The sequence below is a fragment of the Hemibagrus wyckioides genome, linkage group LG11 (assembly GCF_019097595.1).
Source record: "Hemibagrus wyckioides isolate EC202008001 linkage group LG11, SWU_Hwy_1.0, whole genome shotgun sequence".
Lineage (NCBI taxonomy): Eukaryota > Metazoa > Chordata > Actinopteri > Siluriformes > Bagridae > Hemibagrus > Hemibagrus wyckioides.
Window position 1 is genome coordinate 9774522 of NC_080720.1, and position 22787 is coordinate 9797308.

Here is a 22787-nt window from a genome sequence, read left to right on the forward strand (position 1 = left end):
GCTGCAAAGGTGGGCTTTTTTAAAGAAGAAAATGTTCACCATTTCCATCAAAATCATTATTTCTAACTCTGACATGTCAGCAAGTCCTGTTCTTTTGCTATATTTTCTATTCAGACTAATTTCTTGTGTGTTTCCTTTGAAAACAATAACATTTTTTGATTGATCCCAAACTTAGTGTATATTAACAGTATAATGTGATCTAGGCTTCTGAACACTGATACAGTAATAACTGGTATTTTGATGTATTTGTAACTGGAGCCCACTGGGCTGTGAGGAGAGATTACAATAAAGAGAAACGGAAATAATGTAACACCCAATTCAAATCCGAGCCTAACCATGTAGATAAATTGAAGCAATGAATGCAGAAATAACACTTTTTACATATTTATTATACAAATTGTCTTTTTGTAAGGCTCTATTATCATTCGTTTAAAATTTTGTTTTGTATTAAAAATAAGTATGATAAGTAGTATGGCTTGACTATTGCGTCAGTGGTCTTCCTGGACACCCCCCCATGCTAAACTCTGTTAGTGGTATCGCCCACACAGAACGACGAGGAACACGGAAGTGGCTCGCTGATTGTAGTCATTTCCGCTTTCAGACAAGAGCCGGATAAAGAGAAATGGTAAGGAAATCACATTACAACAAATTGTTTACTTACATTTACAAAAAAAACAAAACAACAACATTTACGTCTCTTGCTCGTCAGTGTGCACATTATATTTTATTTTTATATCGGACGAATGAAGTTATCCCATAAGCGGTGTAGTTGCTTATAGCGAAATCATCCCCACCCAAGTCAGCGTTTCAATGGAGATTACCCGAGCATACACACACACACACACACACACACACACACATATATATATATACACACACACACACACACACATATATATACACACACACACATGCACACACACACATGCACACACACACATGCACACACACACATGCACACACATGCATGCACACACATGCATACACACACATACATACACACACACACAGGAGATGACTAGCAGATCTGTGTGATTTTTCTGCTGACATTTCTTCCTGCGGTAGCCTACATCCTGTATCACAAAGCCGTCCAATTGCAGGTTACAGAGAATGTGTTATTAGCTGATGCATCATGATGTCCGGTTGTTCACTCAAGTGGGTCTGAATTCTGCAAAAAAACTAGCACTGAACTATGGCTAGAGATCATATGGCCAAAAATGATCAGCGTGTTAGAGATGAAGGCAAATGTTTCATGATATTTAGTGGCTACAATGTGTCCACATGTTTTTTGGCGAAACCCTAAAAGAGCAAACATTTGTATCATTGTGAGTTACAATACAAGGACTCAAACAAGAAATACAAATTTCCCTTTGGGTTGTAAATTTCCCTTTGGGATGAATAAAGTGTCTGTCTGTCTGTTCTATCTGTTCTATTTTGTCTAATCTATCGACTCCTTATGATTCTCAGAAAAGTGCATGAGATTGATAATACCTAGGGACTCTAGAATAGACTTATTTAATGTTCCCCTCCAGTATTGCTCTTAGTCACAGTGCGAAATCACATGAGGGCCAAATTTGGTCATAGACATATCAGTAGTTTCTTGAGAGGAGGTTCAGACTTCCTCCTTCTGAGTGAATTTGAAAGGAATTGTCTCTGATTTAGTAGGTGCCGATTTACACCTGGCCAATATTCACTCATCTATTTATCCTCAGTAACTGTGTTATCCCGTGTGTCAGTGTTGCAATGAAACTGGCGACTATCCCTGAAGCACAGGGTGTGAGGCAAAAACAAAAAAGCCTGTGATGTAATACTAGAGCTCACACTGATTAGAGCAATCTAGCCTACTGGTATGCAATTTTCCTACAATTTCACCTACTGGTATGTTTTTGGGAGGTGGTAGCCTTAAGAAATCCCAGGCAGACACCAGAGAACATGTCATAATTCACACAGCCAGTAAGACAAGCTCAGGATCGAACCTGGTACCAAGAAGATGACAGTGAGATGACAACGTTACATATGTTACCGTGCCATCTATTTAATTGCCCTACAGGGTATACGCTTTCAGTGGATCTGCCTCCTGTTTAGAAAGAAAGATAAAGGTTCTCCACAAGGTGGTGCCCTGTGTGCATGTATCAGTACTCCTTTGCCTCAGTGCCACAAATGAGTAAATGTTATTGATTACACTGGCGCCATTCTTTGAAGACTAATATCCAGTGGCAGTTTAAATACGTTAATGTACACCGATCAGTCATAACATCCTGGGCAGTGCCAGGTGAAGTGAATAATACTGATTATCTCCTCATCATAGCACCTGTTAGTGGGTGGGATATATTAGGCAGCAAGTGAACATTTTGTCCTCAAAGTTGATGTTAGAAGCAGGAAAAATGGGCAAGCGTAAGGATTTGAGCGAGTTTGACAAGGGCCAAATTGTGATGGCTAGACAACTGGATCAGAACATCTCCAAAACTGCAGCTCTTGTGGGGTGTTCCCAGTCTGCAGTGGTCAGTATCTATCAAAAGTATCCTTTTTGTCCTGTAAGTCATTTAAGTCCTATAAGTATCTTTTAAGTCCCATGGAGGCCCCACCTCGCAACTTACAGGACCTAAAGGATCTGCTGCTAACATCTTGGTGCCAGATACCACAGCACACCTTCAGGTAGAGTCCATGCCTCGACGGGTCAGGGCTGTTTTGGCAGCAAAAAGGGGGATCAGCGCAATATTAGTATATAATGTTATGGCTGATTGTTGTTTTTTATACAATTGAATCAAAGCATAATTTGTTTTGGTTTAGCTTTTATGCAATTTATGTATCAGATTGAAGATTTGTTAGCGTTCTCATGCTCATGACTGAATTATATTTTGTATGTTTTACTGCAGACAGCGACTTTGCGTCCATACCTGAATGCAGTACGAGCAACACTGCAGGCAGCGCTCTGCCTGGAAAACTTCTCCTCACAGGTAGTCGAGCGCCACAACAAACCTGAGGTTGAAGTCCGGTAAGTATGCTTTTAACCTAGAGATTTTGCCAAAGCCTGCTTCAGCACTTCAGTGCTTTTTTGACGTATTATGTACAATATTATTGTTATAAACTTATGTGTAAAACACATGTATTCCTTATCTTTGTTCAACATAAGTAACACAGTGCTCATTTTCTGGATTTCTGTAATTTTACATAATTTTACTTTAGAACTATATTTATAGTGTCGTATCTGCCCAGTGTCTAGTGGAAGCATTTTGCTGACCCCCACGAACTGGCTGTGTGTGTGTGTGTGTGTGTGTGTATAACAGGAGCAGTAAGGAATTGTTGCTTCAGCCAGTTGTGATTAGCAGAAATGATAAAGAGAAGGTCCTTATAGAAGGTTCAATCAACTCTGTTCGTGTCAGCATTGCAGTAAAGCAGGTACTGACCTATCATTCATCAGTTTCACATTCCCGGAGACTTACATTTGTAGTTAGTTGTGGAGCCGAAGCATTAATCTGTAGACAGGATCTGTGATATGGCAGACATAAATGTATTTTTTTTAACGAATCACCACTTTTATCATGGCCTTAATGATATGAATGTTAGTCAAACATTTTGTCACATATATGGCCAAATGCAAGAAGTCAGCAGAGGTCCAGTCACTGACCTTTTTAAGTACCTATTGGCACACAAGATTGCCTTATTTACTCACCAGTCAAACACTTTGCATAAATATAAACTAAATCAAGTGAGTATGTGTATATCCTGGTCCAAAAAGCTCATTGTGATTTGGTATTTAAAGTTTATTTTCCTGTTGAAAAATCAGTGCATGGAAGTAAGGAGGTTGCCTCCTGATTCTGAAGGCTGTGGCCAGAATAGTGTACAAAAGATTGTAGTGTTCAAGGACATTTCCATGTCCTATGGGTGGAGTGTTTGAGGCATTGTGAATATTGACTGTGCTCTGATTGGTGTTTTCTAGGCTGATGAGATTGAGAAGATTCTGTGCCACAAGTTCATGCGCTTTATGATGATGAGAGCCGAGAACTTTTTCATTCTGCGGAGAAAGCCAGTGGAGGTGAGAGATGTGTAAAGTAAATGTGTATAGGAGGGGAGAAAAGCTTACTCTCAGGCTCTATGTCTGAAAGGATCCTTTTTACAGAAACTCTTTCTATGTAGTTTGTTCATGGTCTTTTTCAAAAGACCACTGAGTGTACCTAGAAAACGGTCGAATCAGTTTATACTAAACAGAAACCAGTTTTTGTGTCTGTTCAGTAATCATGGGTTATGGCTGTTAGGCTTGTTATATGCCTAAATGTATAATGTAGGTTATGCTAAATATATAGGAGACATCTCAAACATTAAAAAGTGGAGGACTGATCAAGTATCATCATGTGCATCACATATCCCCTTCTCTTTTTCCTTACTCCAGGGCTTTGATATCAGTTTCCTCATCACTAACTTTCACACAGAGCAGATGTATAAGCACAAGTTGGTGGATTTTGTCATCCACTTTATGGAGGAAATTGACAAGGAAATCAGCGAGATGAAACTCTCAGTCAATGCAAGGGCACGAATAGTTGCTGAAGAATTCCTCAAGAATGTGAGTGTGTTGTTTGGTTCCCTTATATATACACACACACACCTAATCACACCATTTATCATAATTAGAGGTTGTGCATTTTTTTGTGTCTTTAATTTATTTTGATTTATTGCTAATTAGTTGTGGTAAAATATAACTACAAAAGTTATTGCAGAGATATGGAAATCTACCCTCACAGAGCACTTTATTAGGAACACCCGTACGGCTTCTTTTTTCATGCTGTTATCTAATTATCCATTCGTGTTGCAGCAGTGCAATGCATATCATCACGTAGATACGGGCCAGGCACATCACAGGAAAAAAATGTGATCACAGGAATTTTGATTGTAGCATGATTGTTGGTGCCAGACAGACTACTTGGAATATTTATATAGCTGCTGATCTCCTGGGATTTTCACACTTTGGGCCTGTTAATACATGTCAGTCATGTGCGTCTCTTTATGGCCACAATTTACTCATCTTTTACTGGCTACTTCCAGCATGATATTTATAAGAAAAATAAAACGATGAGGGCGTTGAAGATCTTAATATAGAAGAAGTTGTTTATTGCAGTGTAGCAATGACAAAATACTTTGGGTTGATCGGAGTCAAAAAGAACGTAGGACAAATCCTGCTCAAACATTTTACAGTGTTTCCCGTGTGTAATTTAACTTAGTCTTTAAATGGTAATCGCGGTCACGTACACCTTGGCTTGATATTGTTACAGGTGTTATCACCCAAATGGCCAGGCGATACTAAATGGTAATCACGGCCACGTATACCCTTTGTTCAGTGACCGTCCTCGATGTCTTGCTGCCGCTCCCATACTAACAATCGATTGGATTAAGTGTTCTAAATGTTTGCTAAGGCTCCTTTAAGGCTGCTTTAAGCCTAAAAAAAATACTGTACAGAAAAACTGAATTGAATTAAACACATTTCTATATGATATGTAAGCCTTTTTTTTCAGATGTGTACTGTGGAGTGGAATCTGGGTTGAGGCATTCTGTAATTTCACATTGCTCCTTTTCACAAAGCAAATGTCGTCTCAAACTGGTTTCATGAACATTTGAGAGTTCTACAATGTCCTTCTCAGTCATGTCAATCAGGCAGTCATATCAGTGTTAGCAAAAATGATCCCAAGTTCTTGTGGAATCCATGACATGAAACATTGAGGCTGTTTTGAGAGCAAAGCGAGGCCCACCTCAGTAGTACTGTAGTGTTCCTAATAAAGTGATCACTGATTTGTATTTTCGTTAGCCGTGTAGTTTGATGTCTGGTATGTATGTTTGTTAGCCAAAATTCAGCTCTTCTTTGAGAATATCCTAGAGGGTACTTACTTGCAAGCCATATTTTATTTACACATTGTATGCTGTATTAGGCTTGATTCTGTATGGTTAGCGCTCTTGAATTTTCTGAATTTCCTAAGATAACACTTGACATGAATCCCCCCCACCCTTTTTCTTTTAAATTCAGTTTTAAGAACGTACCTGCTCAACCTCAGCACACTGCAACACTTCACCATGGTCAGCATAAGCAGGATGGAGGTTTATCTGGGACCTTGAAAGTCCAGCAAGCAACAGAGAGTGAAAGAGGGGACACAATTCAGGGTGTGTGTCCTTGCCCCTGGACTGAATTCCGAGTATTGCAGTGATCTCAACCAAAAGCACTCATGGAATTCCAAGACTCTCCGTTCAGCTGTACTGTTCTGTAGCTATTAAAATTGCATTACTAATCTTGTTGTGCCAACTTCATTTGCTTGCTTGCTAACTTGCTCCGAAAACTTTCTATACTACGTCATGATCTTTTTTGATAGTCATATCCACTTATCTCTTCCCTTCTGCAGTTTGCTCCTTTAACATTGTCATCATTCCATATAGTTAAATGCTCACAATGCTGCAGTATGCATTCACCTGATCTTCCTCCATGCTCATGAATCGCCATCTGTATAGATGCTGAACAAACCTTTAATATCAGGGTGGACATTCTTAAAGTCTTGAGCATAAAAGGGAAAAAAAATGAGCCAATGTTTCAATAATGTAAACTGTGTCAATGCTCTTGAATTATTTGTAAAATATATGTATATTGTGTGCATAGTGACATTTTCATGTCTGATTTTGATATATTGACCTTCATGCTATTGCACATGGATTACATAAGACCTTATTAGTTGTAGAGAGAAGATAATGAAACGATTATGATGATAAATAAACATCCCTTTATTGCTTGTAATTGTTTTGGCATTTTGTGTTTCATAGTATTTCTATAATCCAGCCTTACACAGGAAAATTATACTGTATTACCTAATATACTGTATTACAGGTAAGCCAGTATGAGAGATACACTGCCACAGAGTTCAGCTGCTTGCAGGTTTCTCCAGTAACCCTTTGCAAATAATCAAATCCACTGCAGAAGTGATAAACAAGAATGTCTGAATGAATCTGAAAAAATAGTAATATGTATTCTCTCTCTCTCTCTGCATATCACCACATACTTATTTATGCACCACCAATACTTCTGGGTTGTTTTATAAATATCCTACCAAGTGCATACATGTGTTACGTGGACCTTATGAAAACCTTCAAAATAAAGTTTTAGTGTCCTCAGTGTGACCTGAGGAGAAGATTGATCTCTTTATACCCATTTGCCTTTGACACATCTTGACAGTCAGGCCAAGTGTCAAAAGATATCAGCAGGTGGTTTTGAAATAATGCATTTTTACTCATTAATTAATCTAATTCCTTCATTCAATTTATCTTCATTATTGCTTTTTTCCTGGACAGGGTTGCAGTGGATCCAGTAAATATTCCAGAAACACCGGGCATGAGGCAGCATGCACACACACATATACACACACAAACGCTCATTCAGACACTCATTTACACCTAGGGGCAACGTAGTGGCTAATCCACCTACTAACATGTGTTTGGGAGGTGGGAAGGAACAAGAGAACCTGGATTAAACCCTTGAGGATATGGGGAGAACATGTGAAACGCCACACATGTCAGAATGGGGACTCACCTCTTGCTTGTGCAAATGAAGTACTAATGAAATAGGACTTTAAGTCAAAAGTCTGCATCTCTGCATAAACTTTAGAGGCTAGACAATGTTAAATACACAGCACCCCCCAAAAAAACCTCGTCAATGAAAACGTTTGCTCTCAGATTAAATAGCCGAATGCTAAATTCGTGGTGCTTTTATTAGAGGAGCACTAAATTATTATAGTAAGATTTTAGGTATGGGGTGCTTTATGTATTAGCACCCCATCCAAGATATATTCCCAGGATAGACTCTGGATCCTCCCTGACCCTGAGCAGGACAAAGCAGTTACTATATGTGGTCGTATTGTGATACTGCATGATATTATCTAATAACATTTGATTTATCATTAAAAGTAAAACATATGCTCCTCTATTCTTCCTGTGGCTGAAAAGGTCATAGCCACAAAATTAGATGAGTGAGTGAAGACATCTTTCCAAATCCAGAGCATCGTTAATGAGTCGATGTCCCTCCTTATGCTGCCTATTAAAAGTGATGATGACCAGAGGACTTATCAGAGGTCATTAAAGTTTTGAATGGTGTGACCTACACTTTGCAGCATCTTCTTTCAGGTCTACTGAGCCATGTGAAAATTGTCCACTAACACTTGCAGGCGCTTGAGAGATACCGGGCTTGTTTGTGAAACTTAATGCATGGAGAGTTCAAAGGTGTATTAACACAATAAGCCTTCCAAGTATGCTGACATTTAACTCATTGAGCTGCACAGAGGGCTATATTTGTATTTTGCCCAAATAAGAATATAATGTTATGAGTGAGCTATCGAATATCACATTTTTATTCAATCCACAAGCTCATTATATCTCAAGAGTAACTGCTTTAGAATTTCTTCTGCTTTCCCTTCATTGCCAACATTGGATCACATTTCCTATGGAAGGACTGAGCTACTGGCTGACAAAAGCTTCCTTATAAATCATACAACGTGGATGGCATTCCACAATACCACATGGAAACACATTACTGAATTGCCATTTAAAGATGCATCCTTTTTGTTAATGAAGGGAATCTTTCCATTTTACCAAACTGTTCCTCATCCTCAATGAAGTATAGAGAATATCATTATAAAAGCAACTCTGTTGTCTTTCTAATTTGGGGATTTTTTTTTTTTGATTGGCATATACATGATCTATTAATAATATTTTACATTTGTATTTTTTTTTTTAAAAGAAAGGAAAATACAGTAAACCTGCATGTGTCGAAGATGGGAAGAAAGGTGGAGCTAAAAGTTCAGAATGCCTGTCAACATCTTAGTCTTTGTCAGAGCCCCAGGAGAGACTTGAGGAACTCCAGCTGTCTTTAATTTGGCACACTATAATCTCTTTGGCAGCTCCGGCCATTTCTTAAAGCTTTTGGTATGACAATATACCAATTTTATTTCTTCATAACATGTTGGGCTTCCATGGCCCTTGCAACTTTATACAAGTGACATTTGGCGTCTTATCCACAGTTATAGCAAGGAGCTTTATAATGCTAGAGGACATTCTAAAGTAGGATTAACAACTACCTGGAGCTGCTCAGTTATCTGACCTTGGTTTGTTAATGATGATCATAAAAATGAAAAAAATAAAGATTTTTTTTGTTCAATTGCAGTGAATAAATAGTGATTAATCAGGGTATACTTAATAAATAAAAACTAAAATAATAATAATAATAATAATCAGAAGAAGAAGAAGAATACCCTTGCATTTTTTTTATTAAGTCAAACAATACAGACTTCCCGATTTTATGTTTGTTGTTTGCATCGATTATCATCTATTATGTGCTAAAACAACACCTCTGTGCTCATGAGATGGCATCAGTTCATCAGAGGATAAAAATAATACACTGGTGTGGTCATAAGATGCTGCTTAAGGAAGGCAAACATTAGAGGGCAAACGAAGTAAAAATTCATGACCAAACTGAGCGGCTCAGATACGGTGACGACACATTTAAAGGTCTATATAAGAGTCAGACGAAGAATCCTCATCGGACACGCAGGCACCCAACTAAGGTGAGTGACTTATAGCTGTTTCTTCTGTACCAGTGGGGGGAAAAACCCCAAACAAAAGCAGGTTCCTTCAAGAACAAGTCCTAAAATTATGACTGAAGATATAATACAAAAACATTATTGTCTTTAGATTCATACAGCAGCCCCCGAAACGATCATCTCTGAATTTCCTGAGAGGCACCAGACAGGGTAAATACAACTAGCATCATGTTTGTGCTTGAATATATACATATATATATATATATATATATATATATATATATATATATATATATTTGTTTGTTTGGTTGGTTGGTTGGTTGGGGTTTTTTTATTACAAATTTACATCAACGTAAAATTATGCATTATTGTTTCAATTTATTGTGCAAAGATCACAAGGATTATCACATAAGTGTTGGTCAATATGTAACATCATAAATTGCTAAAGCTATTGCACATCACATACATAGCACATGGAAGGACTACACATTAACGACAATGGTCATTTCCATGAACAGAGTCATTATACAGTATTCATTTCTTCTCAAAGTAACACAATTAGACAGAATTTGTTACAGGATTTGTCAGAAAGATTTACACAAAGCAATAAAATGGAAATGTGCTCTCCAGTAAGGTGTCACCATGAGTATGGACCCAGAAATGGAGTGCTTTGGCCCGGCGGCCATATACCTCCGGAAGCCAGAGCGAGAAAGGATCGAGGCACAAAACTTACCATTTGATGCCAAAACAGCCTACTATGTGTCTGAGCCGACTGAGATGTACCTTAAAGGAGTCCTCCAGAGCAGAGAGGGAGGCAAAGTCACCGTCAAAACTCTGGGTGGCAAAGTGAGTAGGGAAAATAAACTGGAAGAAGGGTTTAATGTCTGATATTCATGCCACTGCCATTGTAACTGTTTTTAATTCACTCCAGACCTTGACAGTGAAGGAGGATGACATCTTCCCCATGAATCCTCCAAAGTTTGATAAGATTGAGGACATGGCTATGATGACCCACCTCAATGAGCCTGCTGTGCTGTACAACCTTAAAGAGCGTTATGCAGCATGGATGATTTACGTGAGTATACAGACACATGACATCGTTTAGCCACATTTGATTCCATTATTTTTTTCCCCCAGCGTAGTATTAAATACTTTACAATAATTGAGTACAGTAGCACAACTAATTGTACTCACTGGCATATTAACCATTTAATATAGTTTACTGACATAGTAACTGCTTTACATACACTGTTTACGTTTAGCATTTAATCTCTTTAGACCTACTCTGGGTTGTTCTGCGTCACTGTGAACCCCTATAAGTGGCTCCCAGTGTATGACAGTGTGGTTGTGACGGCCTACAGGGGCAAAAAGAGAGTCGAGGCCCCTCCTCACATCTTCTCCATCTCTGATAACGCTTATCAGTTCATGCTCACTGGTATGAAGTTTTCAACATTCTACTAAATATGACTATTCAGTTACGTGTTTAATAAAATGCAGAATTGTTACTTTCCAGACCGTGAGAACCAGTCAATCCTGATCACGTAAGTTCAAGAATGCTGTGTCAGTATAACAAGTGGACATTAAGTAAGTTGGTAAACTGTGCTAGCCGATAATAAACTAGAAGACTCAGGCGATAACTATGATCATGCATATACTGTATACCCTTAATGAGCACAATTTTCTCTACTAAAGCATCTTGTTGGCTTTGTTCATGGTTCATGAACTAAAAATAATAGAAGAATGTTTTGAGCATTATAGAAAATCAGTGAAACAGTAAACAGCTGAACATTTGCAGCTTTCAGATACTGAAAGTGTTTCTGACTAAAACATAATTATGGTTTAGACTGCAACAAGCACTGCTATATCCTACAGCTGTAACTTCTGAATTGATTTTCATTTCAGTGGAGAATCTGGTGCAGGAAAGACTGTAAACACCAAAAGGGTCATCCAGTACTTTGCGACAATCGCAGTGTCTGGACAGAAGAAGGTAGAACCTGTTCCTGGAAAAATGCAGGTTGGTGAAATTGTGCACTGCTGTTTGTAGTGTGAGTATTATAATTAATGTTGAATTGTTTGTTATTAGTTTTATTTCTCATAATATAATCTTTTGTCTTCAGGGGTCGCTGGAAGATCAAATCATTGCAGCCAACCCTCTGCTGGAAGCTTATGGTAATGCAAAGACTGTGAGGAATGACAACTCCTCTCGCTTTGTAAGTACCTTTTACAGAGAGGAAACTTTTATCATTAGTATTTTTTCTATAAAGACTATATTTTTAGCATTTAAAATGTACACTATTACACATATTCTCCAATGTTTTTTAGGGTAAATTTATCAGAATCCATTTTGCCTCCACCGGCAAGTTGGCCTCAGCTGATATTGAAACTTGTGAGTTATTTGAATATATTATTTATATAAATATACAGTATGTATGGTATATATGCATCCCTTCATCTCTGAGTAGCTTTTAAAGCATATGATTATCTGTACAGATCTGCTGGAAAAGTCAAGAGTAACCTTCCAGCTGTCAGCTGAGAGGAGCTACCACATTTTCTACCAGCTTACAACTGGGCACAAGCCTGAACTGCTGGGTAATGCAGTCTTACACTTTGTGTACACAAAATACGAAAAGCAGAAGAAATGTACCATGCCTTTTTTTTTTTTTTTTTTTAGTTGTTCACACAAAGTGTTCTTCAATGTGTATGTATATAATAATTTAAGAGGTACAATTCTTTTGATTTCTACAGAGGCTCTCCTTATCACCACTAACCCATATGACTATCCAATGATCAGTCAGGGGGAGATCACAGTCAAAAGCATCAATGACGTGGAAGAGTTTATTGCCACAGATGTAAGCACATTTTTATTATACAGGTGTAATCTGTGATGTTGAATTCATTTAGATGGGATTGTTCGTTTTGCTCAAGGCAGCATCTTATGTCTGATGTTACATGATTTGTAAATAAGCACTTTTTTTGTTTTTCAGACTGCCATTGACATCTTGGGCTTCACTGCAGATGAGAAGATAAGCATTTACAAGCTGACAGGAGCTGTGATGCATCACGGGAACATGAAATTTAAGCAGAAGCAGAGAGAGGAGCAGGCCGAGCCTGATGGCACTGAGGGTAAGGGTGACTTCAGTTCAACTGGTGATCGGTTATAGCAACAAATCTTTTATTTGTTACATGACTGAAAAAGATTTTTTCCCAGCTTTTAGAATGACCTGCGTATTTAAAGCTAGTTTTAGTAGCTTTATGAATGTATCTTTTGTCCTTTAGTGGCTGATAAAATAGCTTACCTCATGGGCCTGAATTCAGCTGACATGCTGAAAGCTTTATGCTTTCCCAGAGTTAAGGTTGGGAACGAGTTTGTGACCAAAGGCCAGACTGTTCCACAGGTAATGAGAACTTCACATAATCAGAGAATATTCACAATTACAATTATTTACTTAAAAAATGATTTATTTTGCTCTTTCTAACAGGTCAACAATGCAGTCAATGCTCTGAGTAAGGCAGTCTATGAGAAGATGTTCGTGTGGATGGTTGTCCGTATCAATGAGATGTTGGATACCAAACAGTCGAGGCAGTTCTTCATTGGGGTGCTGGATATTGCTGGGTTTGAAATTTTCGATGTACGTAAATAGGGTGCTATCATGAGTGTCATTCTATCCAGACAAAAGAGTGGATGGAAATGATCTCATCTGTGTCTGTTCAACAGTTCAACAGCTTGGAACAGCTGTGCATCAACTTCACTAATGAGAAACTGCAACAGTTTTTCAACCATCACATGTTTGTGCTGGAACAAGAGGAATACAAGAAAGAAGGAATTGAGTGGGAGTTTATTGACTTTGGTATGGATTTGGCAGCCTGCATTGAGCTTATTGAGAAGGTGAGTAATAATGACCTTCTCAACAGTTTTTGGTAGGTGAACAAAATGAACATTTTGATGTTCTCCTGGAAAAATAAGCAAACTATATTTTTATTCACAGCCAATGGGTATTTTCTCCATCCTTGAAGAAGAGTGCATGTTCCCCAAGGCCACAGACATGACATTCAAGAACAAGTTGTATGACCAACATATTGGTAAAAGTGCCCCTTTCCAGAAGCCAAAGCCTACTAAAGGCAAGGCAGAAGCTCACTTCTCCCTGGTGCACTATGCTGGCACAGTGGACTACAACATCATAGGCTGGCTGGATAAAAATAAAGACCCCCTGAATGACTCTGTTGTTCAGCTGTACCAGAAAGCATCAGTTAAACTGTTGCCCGTTCTGTTTGCTTCTCATGCTTCTACTGAAGGTGTGTGGCCGTTTATCTTTATAGACTATTATACTGTAGATGTTAGTATTTGCTTCAGTGTTAAAATAATTGTTAAATGCTCTTGAGAAAAAGTGGGTTTAATGAAATGTGATGTGTCGTCACACTTGTTCAATTTGCTAACATTGCTGAATCTAAACAGGTGAAGGAGGTCCCAAAAAAGGTGGGAAGAAAAAGGGTGGCTCCTTCCAGACTGTGTCAGCTCTGTTTCGGGTAAAATATATTCTTCTTATACATCTAAAGCAAAGGCATACAACATGTGGAGCTCTGAAAGAGGATGGATGGTTGTTTAAATGGTTGTTTTCCAATCCAACAGGAGAACCTGGGCAAGCTTATGACCAATTTAAGAAGCACTCATCCACACTTTGTGCGTTGCATCATTCCAAATGAGTCCAAGACACCAGGCAAGTTTAAAATCACCTTTTCTTCTCTCTGCATACAAAAAACCTTAGTAGGCAATCCATTTTAAATCACGCCTTGATCTTTAATACAGTTTGATATTTTCTTTGTTCCTTTAAGGCCTGATGGAGAATTTTCTGGTAATTCACCAGTTGCGCTGTAATGGTGTACTGGAGGGTATCAGAATCTGCAGAAAGGGTTTCCCCAGCAGAATCCTCTATGGTGACTTCAAGCAGAGGTATCTCCTGCACACATGACCATTATCATTAAGTATATCACAGAAATTATAATCACACATAGTTTATATATAACCAAATTAGCCTACTGTCAATGTTAAGGAGATTTTCTGCCTTTCAGATACAAAGTATTGAATGCCAGTGTCATCCCAGAGGGGCAGTTCATTGACAATAAGAAAGCTTCAGAGAAGCTTCTGAGTTCCATTGATGTGGATCATACCCAGTACAAATTCGGACACACCAAGGTAAGAAAGCTGGCTTTCACTAGCATTCACTAGAAAATCGTGTCTTAATAATTATAAATCTCATTTACAGGTGTTCTTTAAAGCTGGCCTGTTGGGTCTCCTTGAGGAGATGCGAGATGATAAGCTTGCTATTCTGATAACCATGACTCAGGCACTGTGCCGAGGTTTCCTTATGAGGAGAGAGTTTGTCAAGATGATGGAGAGAAGGTATTGTCTTTTGGGCTGTTATACTTCAGGTTAAATTTATTGCTATTACACCAAAAAAAACTGACGAAAGGACTCTAACTTTGTAACAGAGAATCTATCTTCACCATTCAATACAACATCCGCTCATTCATGAATGTCAAACACTGGCCATGGATGAAGCTGTATTTCAAGATCAAGCCACTTCTGAAAAGTGCAGAAACTGAGAAGGAAATGGCTGCCATGAAGGAGAATTTCGAGAAAATGAAAGAGGATCTGGCAAAGGCTCTAGCAAAGAAGAAAGAGCTAGAGGAAAAAATGGTTACACTACTGCAGGAGAAAAATGACCTGCAATTACAAGTCGCTGCAGTAAGTTTTCATCACATCTTTTTCAACTTGTAATTCATTTCTAACTAAAAAGTGCAACTTATGAAGAGCATTTCATTTCCAATTCTAGGAAGTTGAAAATCTCTCAGATGCAGAGGAGAGATGTGAGGGACTCATCAAAAGCAAAATCCAGCTCGAAGCCAGACTCAAAGAGGTAACTGAGAGACTGGAGGATGAGGAAGAAATCAATGCTGAACTGACCGGCAAGAAAAGAAAACTGGAGGATGAGTGTTCCGAGCTGAAGAAAGACATTGATGATTTGGAGCTAACCCTAGCTAAAGTGGAGAAGGAGAAGCATGCTACTGAGAACAAGGTCTATATTTTATGGACAAGGTAATTATCATCTGATAATATGACTGCCACCAGTGCTTAATGCAAATGTCTTTTCAGGTCAAAAACCTTACTGAAGAAATGGCATCTCTAGATGAGACCATTGTAAAGTTGACAAAAGAAAAGAAAGCTCTCCAAGAGGCACATCAGCAAACTCTTGATGATCTCCAGGCAGAGGAAGACAAAGTCAATACTCTGACTAAAGCCAAGGTTAAGCTGGAACAACAAGTAGATGATGTAAGATTTTCAGAAAATGATTTTCTTTTTAATATTAACACTGAATATTGTGGAAGTGCTTGATCTGTATCACATTTTGCTATTCTGTCTACAATAGCTTGAAGGCTCTCTTGAACAAGAGAAGAAGCTGCGTATGGATCTTGAACGAGCTAAGAGAAAGCTCGAGGGTGACCTCAAATTGGCCCAGGAATCCATAATGGACCTGGAAAATGAAAAGCAACAGTCAGATGAAAAGCTTAAAAAGTGAGACCACAGCATTGTTCACTTAGAATAATGAATGAGGCTCTTTTCAAAATTGCAATCTCTGAGATATTTTTTTTTCTGACCAACAGGAAGGACTTTGAGACAAGTCAACTTCTTGCCAGGATTGAGGATGAGCAGATTCTTGGAGCACAGCTTCAGAAAAAGATTAAAGAACTCCAGGTCATTAAAAACCACTTTTTCACTTACCATTATTATTGTGTGTTTATTAATGCAGTAGAACTTACACAATTATATATATCATTATATATTATGTATATCATTTTATATCATTATATATTATGATATTATATATATCATAGGCACGTATTGAGGAGCTTGAAGAGGAGATTGAAGCGGAGCGTGCTGCCCGTGCCAAGGTTGAAAAACAGAGATCTGATCTCTCCAGAGAACTGGAAGAGATCAGCGAGAGACTTGAAGAAGCTGGAGGTGCCACTTCTGCCCAGATTGAGATGAATAAGAAACGTGAGGCTGAGTTCCAAAAGTTGCGGCGTGATCTTGAGGAATCCACTCTGCAACATGAAGCCACCGCTGCAGCTCTTCGCAAGAAGCAGGCTGACAGTGTGGCAGAGCTTGGGGAGCAAATTGACAACCTTCAGAGGGTCAAGCAGAAGCTTGAAAAAGAGAAGAGTGAGTACAAAATGGAGATTGATGATCTGTCTAGCAACCTGGAGGCTGTTGCCAAAGCAAAGGTTAGCAAGTTATCAATCCACATTCCGAAGCAATGAGGATGCAGGAGTAAGAAAACTTTAAAACATGCCAACTGTGGCTTTTTACAGGGTAACCTTGAAAAGATGTGCCGTACACTGGAAGATCAACTGAGTGAGTTCAAGAGCAAGAATGAGGAGCAACTCCGTCAACTGAATGACCTTGGAACCCAAAAAGCACGTCTTCTGACAGAAAATGGTAAAGAACAGCAATGCACTTTGTTGAAGAATAAAGTATATCTATAAGATTGTCATTCTAAATTCTGTTGGTATTACTGCAAGGTGAAATGGGGCGTCAACTGGAAGAGAAAGAAGCTCTGGTTTCTCAGTTGACTCGAGGCAAACAAGCTTTTACACAGCAAATTGAGGAGCTGAAAAGGCATATTGAAGAAGAGGTCAAGGTTAGTTGTTGTATTTTTTAAAAACAACTTAAAAACTCACTCTAAATGTTTGCCCAATCATTAATTTTGCCATTTTTGTGAATTTCAAGGCAAAAAATGCCTTGGCCCATAGTTTGCAGTCATCTCGTCATGACTGTGACCTTCTCAGAGAGCAGTTTGAAGAAGAACAGGAAGCCAAAGCTGAGTTGCAACGCGCACTGTCCAAGGCAAACAGTGAGGTAGCACAGTGGAGAATAAAATATGAGACTGATGCTATCCAGCGCACTGAGGAACTTGAGGAGGCAAAGTAAATATTTTTTTTATCATAATTTTGTTTTGATAAAAGAAAAAGATTGTAATAATACAAAGGCACTCCATTATCCTTTCAGGAAAAAGCTTGCCCAGCGACTGCAGGATGCTGAGGAATCCATTGAAGCCACCAATGCCAAGTGTGCATCACTGGAAAAGACAAAGCAGAGATTGCACAACGAAGTGGAGGACCTAATGATTGATGTAGAGAGAGCTAATGCACTCGCTGCCAACCTAGACAAGAAGCAAAGAAACTTTGATAAGGTAATACTGAATCTATATACCAGTATTACACTTTCTTACATACTGTTGCCAAGTGATGCAATGATGAACTGACAGTAAATATCTACAAGGAATCTAAAGTGGCATATACTGTATAGTAGATAGCAAGATATATAGCATGTCTAGTTAGTAAGCTAGTATTTGTAAAGTTAAAATATCCCCTCAATTAACACAGAAGATGAAATACAACTGTTGATATTGATTATTTAAAGATCTTGGCTGAATGGAAACAAAAATTTGAGGAAAGCCAAGCAGAGCTTGAGGGAGCACAGAAAGAGGCTCGCTCTCTTAGCACAGAGCTCTTCAAGATGAAGAACTCATATGAAGAAGCTCTAGACCAGCTGGAGACTCTGAAGCGGGAGAACAAAAACCTTCAGCGTAAGTTCACGTGTATATATACATGCAAAATAAGGCCATTGCTTGTGAGCTGCTGCCTGTCCTATTTAAGACTTCTTTCAGAATGTTAGACTTTGTGTATTTCTGTCCATACAGAGGAGATCTCAGATTTAACTGAGCAACTCGGAGAGACTGGAAAAACTATTCATGAGCTGGAAAAGGGAAAGAAGACAGTGGAGTGTGAGAAATCAGAAATACAGACAGCTCTTGAAGAAGCTGAGGTATGCTACATATAAACAAAATTAAGGTCTCAATAATATGATATTTATTCTGTGAATATCTTTCTGGACCTTTCTGGAAAAGTGAATACAATTTCGCTTTATGTTTCAGGCCACATTAGAGCATGAGGAATCCAAGATTCTTCGTATCCAGCTTGAACTTACTCAAGTGAAGAGTGAGATTGACAGGAGGTTGGCTGAGAAGGATGAGGAGATTGAGCAGATCAAACGAAATAGCCAGAGGGTGATTGAATCCATGCAGAGCACTCTGGATGCTGAAATCCGGAGCAGAAACGATGCTCTCAGAATCAAGAAGAAGATGGAGGGTGATCTTAACGAGATGGAGATCCAGCTGAGCCATGCCAATCGCCAGGCTTCTGAATCCCAGAAACAACTCAGATTTGTCCAAGGGCAGCTTAAGGTTGGTTTACAAAATGCAGTCCAAATGTAAAGAAAAAACAAGAAAAAGAAAACGAATATAAGTTGTTTTTTACAGGATACGCAACTGCATCTTGATGAGGCTATTCGAATACAAGAGGACATGAAGGAGCAGGTTGCCATGGTGGAGCGCAGAAACAATCTGATGCTGGCAGAGATCGAGGAGCTTAGAGTTGCTCTAGAGCAAACTGAGAGAGGCCGCAAAGTGGCTGAACAGGAGCTGGTGGATGCCAGTGAGCGTGTGACTCTGCTTCATTCTCAGGTAAGAAAAATCATTTGTAAATTTTGAGGTCCTAGAGTATATCAAGAAATAATATATTTCTCTTTAATTTAAACCCTTAATGAATCCTAATCATTTATGTCTGTTTAGAATACCAGCCTTCTCAACACCAAAAAGAAGCTGGAGGCTGATCTTGTGCAGATTCAGGGTGAAATGGAGGACATTGTCCAGGAAGCGCGCAACGCTGAGGAAAAGGCCAAGAAAGCCATCACTGATGTGAGGGAAATAGTGGACTTTGCAGCAAAACAGATTTCATATATCTAAATATATCTAACTTATCAAAATGTCATATTAACTATAAAATTATACAATAAAATGAAATTTTCTATTTCGTATATATATTTTCGTATATATATTTTGTTTCTCTTTTGTCATGGGGATGGAAGTCACAACAAAAATATTTCCATTTAAAGGTTAACCATCTAATAAAAAAAATCATTACAGGCTGCCATGATGGCAGAGGAGCTAAAGAAGGAGCAAGACACCAGTGCTCACCTGGAGAGGATGAAGAAGAACCTGGAGATCACAGTAAAGGATCTGCAGCACCGTCTGGAAGAGGCTGAGAGTCTGGCCATGAAGGGTGGCAAGAAACAACTCCAGAAACTGGAGGCTAGGGTATGTATATTTAATAATATATATATATATATATATATATATATATATATATATATATATATATATATATATATATATATATTTAATATATATATATATATTTAATAATTTACTTTACACCACTGTTAAAACAGTAGTGAACACAACAGAAAGAATGAAGCTATGCGATTTGAAGTTTGGATGAAATATGTCTCTAAGACAAATAGTAATTGTGAATAGTTATTGCCATGTTATTTCTGAATGTTGGATATTTTTAGGTTCGTGAGCTGGACAATGAAGTTGACAATGAGCAGAGGCGTGCAGCTGAGGCTATTAAAGGTGTACGCAAATATGAGAGGAGAGTGAAAGAACTTACTTACCAGGTACTGCATTAGCCTATAACATTTCTTCTCACCTCAACCTTTACCAATACAAGGAACAAAAGGAACAAAACTCTTGCTGCTTTACTACCTAACCTTTATCTGAAGCATATAGAGAGAATTACACTAACTGATATTCCCTTGAATTGACATGATAGTATCATTAAAAATGTTCCTGTCATTGTCTAATCATTTTAATGGTTAATGGATACCATTAAGCCAGTTCCCATTAGGAAGTATTTTTTCTCCAGCACAGGTTGCATGCTTGTGTCAATTGAAACAGAACAACACTTTCATTTCTCATGTTCCTGACATTGTTTTCCAATATTTTTTTCTTATTTGGCCACAAAGTAAACTATTTAACCCAGATGTTTACTTGCTTAATTGTTTCCCACAGACTGAGGAGGATAAGAAGAATATCAACAGACTGCAGGATCTGGTGGACAAACTTCAGATGAAAGTGAAGGCCTATAAGAGACAGTCTGAGGAAATGGTGAGTTATCTGTACCTCCTCTACATGCTGTGAAAACAAACCTATAAAATCTACTTGAATTAACAATTTATACTCAATTTGTTTGGATAAAGTCTAAAGTTTTTATGCTGCAGTTATTACTGTTAACAAATAGTAGTGTGGGTAAAACTGACCCATATTTATATATGTCCCTTCACTATTATACTTGAAATGATTTACATGGCTTGTACTTAACACACTCCAAAATCCTTAGCAGTTAGACTTTCGGAGAAAAGTTGAGTTGAAAGATATATTATGTTGTGATATGTTTCATATTCATTTTATAAATGAAAATGATACTTTATATGTGAACTCTAGTGGGGCACAGTGGCTTGGTGGTTAGCTTGTTTGCCCGGCATCTGGGGATAAGCTCCGGGTTCCTGTGACCCTGTATAGGAAAAAGCTGTATAGAAAATGAAAGGATGTGAAAATGCCAGTGTATGGTGTTTCACAACATATTTGCTAAAATAAAAAATGGAACAATGATGCAGCAATATGAACTTACTTTGCAGCTCAACTGGCATCCACATCCATCCAAGTTAAATTCAGTTTATTTATATGCACAGTTTAGGAGGAGTGAGCAAGTTTTCATTTCACTGCAGGTTGTATACTGTATGTAACTGTTTATGTGACAGATTTTAATCTTGAATCTTGCAGGTTTTCAATTATTCAAAGACAATTTAGTGATGCAATTTGGAGTGAATAAAACCACTAAATCTGTTTACAGGAGGAGCAGTCCAACACTCACCTGTCCAGACTTAGGAAGGTGCAGCATGAACTGGAGGAGGCTCAGGAGAGAGCTGACATTGCTGAGTCGCAGGTCAACAAGCTCCGAGCCAAGAGCCGTGACTTAGGACGGGTAAGTTATTTTTGTGCTTAGAGAAATGAATGAATGAATGAATGAATGAATGAATGAATGAATATTTTTGTTTGTTTTTCAGGGTAAAGAAGCTGAAGAATGAACATGACGAGGATGGCATAGAAGAGCCTAGAGGATCTAAACCTCATATGAATTGCATGCAAAATTCTCATCAGAACTATTAATTGGAGTAGACCTACACCAATAAAAAGTGGTTTGATGTGATATCTCTGTTTGTTTTGTCCATTTGTAACTTGCTAGAAACAGGGTTAATGCTTCAGGGCCTCAGGCTTACACAAGTCAAATATTTAGATTATCACTTATCTATACCAAGATTGCATCTCTGTTCTTAAACCAGGCTTGGATGACAAATTCAAAACTCTGAACTCAATAAGTGTTAGGTGCTTTTGTTGTAGTGTGGAGGCTGGACCAATACTCATGACTACTGATGGAGCAAGACATCACATTTTCCAGTTCTAATTAAATTTACCCACAGCAAGACAGTATTATTCATTGCTTTTGTAACAGTTCTAGATATTTTGTTTAATCTGGTCTTCTTTTCCACATACTTTTAAAATAGGTTAAATGTAGCCATGACATGAATATATAGCTTCTACCTTTGTCCTCAATGTGCCCACAATCTGCAACCAGCATAAATGTTATTTCTAGCCAATTATTTTTTAAAAGGTTATTGAGAAAGTAGTCCTGAACTGAAAGTAGTCCCCTTTGATCCTCAGTAACTTTCTCTTCACCGTGCCTTTAGATAGTCACATCCTACAACCACAAAGCTGATAAACACTGAGAAATTGTTAACATGGCACTAATGTTAGTAACTAGTCTAGGGAGAGTCCCTCCTCTCTCTCACACTTAACCTCAAAAACTAAATCCCAAATAGCCCCAACAACTACCCATAAGGATTCTATTAAACACAGATCAGCCATAACATTATGAGCAGTGCCAGGTGAAGTGAATAACACTGATGATCTCCTCATCATGGCACCTGTTAGTGGGTGGGATATATTAGGCAGCAAGTAAACATTTTGTCCTTAAAGTTGATGCATTAGAAGCAGGAAAAATTTGCGTAAGGATTTGTGAGAGTTTGACAAGGGCCAAATTGTGATGGCTAGACGACTGGATCAGAGCATCTCCAAAACTAGTGTCCTTTAAGTATCCAATGACCCAAGAAGGCCACAGCACACCTTCAGGGATCTAGTGGAGTCCCTGCCTCGGCATGTCACGGCTGTTTTAACAGCAAAAAGGGGACCAACACAATATTAGGCAGGT

The 22787-nt window shown here is 38.4% G+C and overlaps 2 protein-coding genes across 2 annotated transcripts; both read left to right on the forward strand.

The window, feature by feature from the left end:
- Window positions 1–514: 514 nt before the first annotated feature.
- arpc4 (actin related protein 2/3 complex, subunit 4) lies at window positions 515–6769 on the forward strand. Its single transcript, XM_058404246.1, has 6 exons — window positions 515–625; window positions 2877–2995; window positions 3288–3399; window positions 3941–4036; window positions 4391–4561; window positions 6014–6769. Exons 1-6 carry the CDS (start codon window positions 623–625, stop codon window positions 6017–6019), a joined length of 507 nt encoding a protein of 168 aa, XP_058260229.1. The 5' UTR covers window positions 515–622; the 3' UTR covers window positions 6020–6769.
- A 2798-nt stretch (window positions 6770–9567) lies between these two features.
- myhb (myosin, heavy chain b) lies at window positions 9568–21723 on the forward strand. The gene is made up of 41 exons (XM_058403516.1): window positions 9568–9584; window positions 9712–9770; window positions 10191–10406; window positions 10492–10635; window positions 10839–10995; window positions 11074–11101; window positions 11463–11574; window positions 11678–11770; window positions 11883–11946; window positions 12051–12149; window positions 12306–12409; window positions 12545–12683; window positions 12837–12955; window positions 13040–13189; window positions 13276–13446; window positions 13547–13853; window positions 14014–14084; window positions 14188–14275; window positions 14391–14508; window positions 14628–14751; window positions 14822–14958; window positions 15048–15303; window positions 15392–15634; window positions 15712–15888; window positions 15986–16131; window positions 16221–16311; window positions 16452–16841; window positions 16929–17055; window positions 17139–17257; window positions 17347–17543; window positions 17626–17809; window positions 18040–18205; window positions 18320–18444; window positions 18554–18862; window positions 18938–19141; window positions 19250–19375; window positions 19604–19774; window positions 20032–20136; window positions 20531–20626; window positions 21372–21503; window positions 21586–21723. The coding sequence occupies exons 3-41, from the start codon at window positions 10203–10205 to the stop codon at window positions 21604–21606; spliced, it is 5814 nt and encodes a 1937-aa protein (XP_058259499.1). The 5' UTR covers window positions 9568–9584; window positions 9712–9770; window positions 10191–10202; the 3' UTR covers window positions 21607–21723.
- The last annotated feature ends 1064 nt before the right edge of the window (window positions 21724–22787 follow it).